The sequence below is a fragment of the Oryzias melastigma genome, linkage group LG3 (genome assembly GCF_002922805.2).
Source record: "Oryzias melastigma strain HK-1 linkage group LG3, ASM292280v2, whole genome shotgun sequence".
Taxonomy (NCBI): domain Eukaryota; kingdom Metazoa; phylum Chordata; class Actinopteri; order Beloniformes; family Adrianichthyidae; genus Oryzias; species Oryzias melastigma.
In genome coordinates, this window is record NC_050514.1 from 15299705 (window position 1) to 15306734 (window position 7030).

General features: G+C 38.2%; 1 protein-coding gene and 1 long non-coding RNA gene across 5 annotated transcripts in view; one reads left to right on the forward strand and one right to left on the reverse strand.

Annotated features, from left to right (window-relative positions):
• LOC112161192 overlaps positions 1–6727 on the forward strand; it is a 45930-nt gene extending 39203 nt beyond the window's left edge. For all 4 annotated transcript variants that reach the window (XR_002921803.2, XR_002921804.2, XR_002921806.2 and 1 more), the window contains 2 exons: positions 5455–5562; positions 5833–6727. This is a non-coding gene — a long non-coding RNA (uncharacterized LOC112161192). The remainder of the gene's footprint in view (positions 1–5454; positions 5563–5832) is intronic.
• Positions 1–7030, reverse strand: part of kif18a (kinesin family member 18A) — a 31283-nt gene that overhangs the window by 1400 nt on the left and 22853 nt on the right. The window contains exon 15 of the mRNA XM_024296233.1: positions 929–1307. Within this exon, the coding sequence (XP_024152001.1) occupies positions 929–1307 (379 nt within the window). The remainder of the gene's footprint in view (positions 1–928; positions 1308–7030) is intronic.

A 7030-nucleotide genomic window follows, 5' to 3' on the forward strand; every position in this document is an offset into this window, starting at 1 on the left:
CGTTTTAAATATTGCTGTGAGGAAAAATATGTAACACCCAATGGATCATAATTGATACTATCGATATAGTATTGCAGACTTTTTAGTGGATTTCTTGAAAATGTTTATAAAACATCTTATAGAACATGGTGGGAGGGCCACAAGCTTCTTTCTTCACTCTGTAATGGGGAAGGGGTGGTGGTGGTTTGTGTCGTACAAATGGTCCCCTTCACAGATCAGTGGCAAATTTCTAATGAACTAATGTCGGTCTGCATAAACTATATCTGACACAGGTTTCTTAATTTTGATTAGAAACGGCAAAATTGCAATTAAGAGACCACTAGGAACAATTTTACAATAGATAAAAACATGACCGAATTGCGTTTTTAAACGTCTTTTTTTCCCCTCCAACAATAAAGAAGAGGAGCTGTGATTTGTGTCAACTAAGCACCTTTGATGCCAAATAAAAATAATAAAAAAAAATAATATTTCATCCTGAATGTACAAAATCTGCTGAAAAGAGGGATTGGAGAAATGTGTGGAGAGCCTGAAAAACATCCCTCAGCAATGGTTTCAACCAAGTAGTCAAGAACTTTTCTCCAACTAGGCCACTTCAAATTTGCACTTTCCAATGCAGCTGGAGAGCCGGCGGTCAATGTTAGCAAACCAATTAGTGTTCTGTGATCATATCCCACAGAGAGCTTCAAAATTTGCAGTAATTGGTTCATTCTTACAATACAAATTGTGAGGGGGAACTGGCAGAACGGAGTAGACTGAGACAGTCAAACACAACACAGAAAACATGTTATTAAGGTTGTAACTTCAGTGTTATTGCATCAGATGTAATACTTGTTAGGGTCTCACATGTAAGATATGTAAATTCAAAACCACGCAGAAGTTGGTCTGATATTAATTTTAAAGATAAAAATAGAAAAAAAAATCGTCTCACCTTTTAGAAGTCATCGGGTTCCCTTCAGTGACTCTTGGAAAGTTCCATGTTTGGCCGGGTCCAGAGAAGACTGTGGACTTGGGTGCTTGAAATGGACTAGGACAGTTTATTGTAATGGTTACATTGCTTGCAGCTTCATCGTTCTCTGGAATCTCGAAGGTCATGTTAGGGTCCATGCTGCTGTGGGAGCTCGAGGGCTGAGCGGGAACTGTTTTTGGGACGGGCTCGGGAGTGCACTGAAGTGGGAACATGTCGTCCTCAAACGCCTGGGACTTGGTGGCGCACCCCGGGCTCTGCGGAGGGAGCTGTGCAGACAGATTCCTCCTGATGGGCATTCGGGGTGGTCGGTCCTGTGTCGAATCTGACTGTTTTCCTCCGTCTAAGGAAATCACACAAAAAAGTAACAAATCAATGAAATTATCATAGACACACCATGAATGGCATAACAGACAGACAGTTGAAACTCATTTAAATGTAATAAAAATAGCTAACGATGCGTTACAAAAAAAAAATGATGTATTTCATTTTTATCTTGGTTTTGAGGATGCTACAAGTGTTAGTTTAGCTATACTAAAATGTCCATTCAGTATGGCATCATCTTTATTCAATACAATTTGAAACTTCTCCAGCCATATTTCATACTAGAGCAACATCATGGCTTTGAAAGTTTTCAACAGCCTTCATGGGAGACAGTTGAAAGGTGAATTATCTAATAAAAAATATTTATGAGGTTCTTATCTAAAACTAAATATTAGGACAGTCCAGATGAGATTGAAATTGGACAGCAAACAGAGGAAATTTCCCCGTGCGCCACTTCCTGAGCTTTGCATTTACTTTCTGTCACGATGTGTATATAGTGTTTGTTGCTATAGTTATCAAGTGTTAAGAAGTTTCCGTCCCAAATGTCATGGGATGTGATACCATGGTGTTAGTTAACAGGGTGACCATTACATCTGTAACTAAAAAGAAAGAAAAAAAACAGTTTACAATGAGCAATAAAGTCAAAGTCAGTACAGTAAGAGTTGACAAAGCACACAGTTCTAATCGTTAGTTTGTTGGTCAGATCCTAATTGTTGAGTCACCTACAGGATACAACATCATAGTTACTGAGCAACACAGCACACCAACAAATTTACTGGTAAACATTCAGAACAAATCAAAGGCTATCTAAAAACGACCTATTAACTAAAGTTTGGGGGTATTTCTTTTTGTGTCTTTATAAAGCAAAGTTATTCAAGTCCAAGCATTTTTTATTTAAACATGGCATGTGGCAGCACCATGCTATCTAATGGGGTCCAGATGACCCAAGCCTTACATTGACGTGTTATCCATCCCATGAAAAATGTGGGCGAAGGTGGACAGGATTTTATAACTGACAAAGACCCCAATGAAAATCAAAAAGAATTGAGAAAAAGAAATCTGTGCGCTGTCTTGTGGGGTTTAGATAACCCAACTTCCAATGTCGACATACCCAGGATGGCACAAGGGATAAACCAGGCAGGATACATATAAACCAGGCAGCAGTGGATGCAGTTTATTTTTTCTGAACAGAAACACAACCAGTGAGGTTTTATATACTGGACAGCTCTGCAAACCAACAAAAAAAAAGTGAAAAAAATGCTTGACATGTTGAAAACTGCATTTTAGTTTAGGAAGTGCTTCTAACTAGCCATAAGTTTGTTGAAATTAATCTGTGAGTGTTGAGTCTTTTTGTAATAAAGACTGAAAAGCAAAGCTTTGTGATGAATAAAAAGTTGTAGAGAATTGTACATTGTTTAAATATCAAAGATTAGTACCAGAGATAAGTAGTTCATGATACTCAAACACCCTTAAAATTCAACTAAAACCCTGTTTTGATGAGAATGTTCTGGTATAATCTGTATGCTGCTGGTCATAAAGTCTGTAAGAATTAGTAATGTGCACAAACATTTTTGCTGTACGGATTTACAGTGGTCTACAACTTTGATATTTTGTGCTGACCACCACGGTGCCTTGTAAAGGTTTGCCCATCGTTTGGCCCCAGACAACCAGGGCAGTAGTGACTAAGGCTATAACTGCACTTCGATGCCAAACAGTTCAAACCAGTATGATCCTCGCTCTGGAAACCCAACCCTTCTCAGCAATACTGTGGTCAAAAGGTCCGGTCAGACCACAAGCATAAGTAAGTGCATTTAAATGTACAATACATGATATCAAAGAGAAAACTATTTTACAGTTTGACAAATCCAAAAGACAATGTTCAATCCTAACATCCAGAAAATCTTTGACAACAACATCAACTGTTGGTAATAAAATTCTAAACCTTCAAAAGCAAACCAAATCAAATCACTCATGTTATGCACACTCATTCCAATTCCCAGAAACAATTTAGTCACCAATTCGCACACAGTGCATGCTTTTGGGCGGTAAGAGGAAGTCGGAGTATCAAGAGAACGCCGCACATGCCAGGAGAGAGCACTGAGAGAGGGCCCTAGTGGGCCCTTGTTGTCATTACTCAACAGTGCTAACCACAACACACACAAGAAACAGAAAAAGGGCACAAAATGAGAAGGAGTGATGGACTAGTCCCTAGTGCAATGAAAAACAAAGGATTAGTAATACCAGGGAAGAACAAATCTTTCAAATATTTTCACTTTCTTACATATGTGGATGTTTTTTAGGGACAAAAATTCAATCATTTTATGTAATTATTTTACTTGTAAATATTCTTAATAATTAATGATAGACTATTTTTTTCAGCTATGACAAAAAAACCTCACAAAAGTTTTTGTTTTTATGCAAATGTGAAATTAATGAAAACTGTCATTTTGTGTTTCTAACATGTTTTTGTAGCATTTTTCTATATCTCCTACATAAATAATTTACGGTTAAAACTGCATTTTTGAGTATGTCTTAATTCAAGTCTTGTTGGTTCAGAAAACCAGATGCTTGAAAAACCTCAGACCAGTGATGCAGCTACTGAAATGGGCGTGCCAAAATCTCCTTTCCTCCTGCGCGCACCCTTGCCTGCTCTTGCTTAGGTGTGCGAGACATGATGAGCGTTCAACACTCGTGCTGTAGCAAGGTGCAATTCTGGTTTAAAACTGTACAACTAGATTGATCCAATATTTCTCGGTGTTATTTTTGCGCTGCTAATGTTAGCTTGAGGCTACAAGCTGTGAACGGGCAGAGTTCACAGCGATAGGGAGGGGGGTGGATTGCTTTGTGTCATAAGTCCCGCCCACAACCCACAACACAATTCTGGGTTGTGGGCGGGACTTATGACACAAACCAACCCGCAACCCAGAATTGTATTTCTAATTATCTACTGCCGTAGTGCATAAAATATGTCTTAAAAAAACGAGAAAGACTTTTTGATTTTGGCGAAAAATGTCATAATCATAATCAAAATAGACGGGGAATGATTTTACTATATAAAACAAATGTGTTTGGAGTAGAACTTTAAGGTCCAAATATTTGATGTCAAGTGGTTATGTTCAGCTACAGCAAAAACAACATTGGATTTACTGAAGTTAATTTTCTCTTTTTTTCACAGAGATTTAAACAGGATGAATGGTTCATATGATGTTTTAAACTAAAATAAGCATAAAACGACTGAAGGATATTTCTCTGTGTCTATTAAAAAAAATCAAGAGCAACTGAACTAGTGGATGTGGCGGTGCAGAGGAAGGTTAAATCATAGTTTCTGCATCACATTAGAAGCATTGCACTTATGGCATTTCCTGTAGAGGTGTGTGTGTGTCTAGAGAGAAGGCTAAAAGAAGAAAAATGCCAGCACATAAAGGAAGTGAAAACATAAAACGCAAAGGTGAATGACTGATTTATACATTTCCCTAAATATCAAATGCAATATTTAGCAAATATGAGTCAGAGCTCAGACACAGCCTTCTGTGAGGAAACGATGATAAATAGCTCTTTCCTGCAGTTGTCCCCAGCAATAGTTCCTTCAATCACATATTTTTGGCTAGTGGGGGATTAATACATGCATGAGTTGCTATTTCTGGGGGAAGCTGCACTGAATTAGGGTCGCCTGGTTGCTGCTGCCGGTTTTTTATAGTACGCCTTTTCTGGTTGGTGGAGCAAAGGAGTTTACGTCTGTTGACGTTGTTCCCCTGCCCTGCTGTGGATCTGCATTTTCATGAATGAAGCTCAGGAGGGATTGGGAAGGATATGGGCGAGACAGACAGAGGCAAACATCTGAGGGTAGGAGGGGAGGACGGTGGAATGGAGGAAAAGACAAACTAACGTGTCTAAAGAAAAATAAAATCTACGGAGGAGAGGCAGATGGGTTTAGTATAAACTGAATAGCTACCATTCCTTATCTCTCTGGTAGATAGAGGAAATATATACTTTTAAATATCATCCTATTAATAGAAGTGTGAGGATTTGACAATAATTCAATAATAATTTTCTGTTTTGTAGATTTCATGTGAGATGTTTGTTTTAATATTCAGTCTACAAAGTGTTAATGTTCTTTTAAAAGCACAAACATGACTAAAATGGTTGAAACTTGATTGGTTTTGCAGGCTGCAGGGTGGAGCCATTTCTCAGAGCATGCTGCAGTGAGTGCCATAAAGAGCTGAGGAAGGAGGGAGGCTCTGACAAACATCATCCGAACAACATCAGAAGAGTTTGTATGTGATTAATATCGATGTGTTGCAGAAATGCTATTTTTAGAGCAAAAACTTCTGAAAACTGGATTTGGATGAATGATACCAAGCACGTCAGACTAGCTGCTCTGTGCTAAAATCCAGATGAACACAGTTTTAACACACGTCTGTTATTATAAAGAGTAATTTGAAAAGGTTGAGAGAGTGAAATCATGGCAGATTAGCTGACAGTAACTGAATGACAAGTCGATCCTAACTTGACTCATTCATCTAAACCCCTTTGATCCTCTGCAGGCTCACGGGGTTTCTGGACTCTACCCAGCTACAGTCGGGTGAAGGCGGGGCTTACTCTGGACAGATCGCCAGTTTATCGAAGGCCGACACAGAGACAACCACACTCACACTTACAATTTAGTCATCGATTAACCTAAGAAACATATTTTTGGACCGTGGGAGGAAAAAGCCTTGACACCACAGTGGAAAAGTTCATTCATACAAGCCGGGGTGGAGGCTTTTGTGTGTTTGTTTGTTTGGACTCTGGTCTTTCTGAGAGACTTGACGCTGCTTGCACAAAAGCCCAAACAGCCCTGCTGGTTACACCAGTGCCTTCATCCCAACAGCACAAGGGATTGGACGGTAAAGCCCATCCACTTCACGCGCCGTTCTTTCAGTCTAAAGATATCCTAAAAGGTGAATTTCAAACAATAACAATTTTTAAAGACCCACTTCAGCTCTAAGATATTTTGCTTTTTTAACGTTCAAGGTAAAGAGCAGATTAGGAATTTTTTTATGTTTTGAAGTATAAAACTAGTTTTTTCGGGAGTGCTCAAGTATGAGAGAGAGATATAAAAGGAGTCTACAGAACAAAACAAGCCAAAGTAAACTTCAAGTGTATTAACTCAAAATGTGTTGTGTAGTGGATTCCTGTGTGGTTTGGTTTTACTTAGATTTCTTCTATCAGAATAAATGTGGATTTAATTAACCACTTTATTTTCATCTCAAATACTTTTTTGTTTAAAATACATGAGAATTTAGAGGTAAAATTCACAATTTTATTGACTTTTGAGGAAGCAGGGGCTCCTGGTTTGAAGCCAGAGAGTGACAGTGGCACTTCTCATCTGAGTCATAAAATAAGCTACGCTGCTGTTCTGAATAAAAAAAAAAAAAAACCTCTTTATAATAAGAAAAACTCCAATATTCTTTAATAAATGTTTTAAAAGCATAATCAAAAGTGTTTTTGATTAGTATAGATTGTAACGGACATTCTTTGGCCGTGGAGGTGGGGGCGTGAGACGGGGATGGGGGGTTCTTCAGATTCAGGGTATCCAAAATGATAGGAACAAAATCTTGCTCATCAAAAGGTTATCAGAACATAAAAAATAGAAGATATAGTGTTAAATCTTGAAAGTGGTAACATAATGTTTTCCCAATTGTCTTTTTAAGAGGATGGAAATGATTTCAAACATTTACATTTTCCTTCTTTTATTAAACT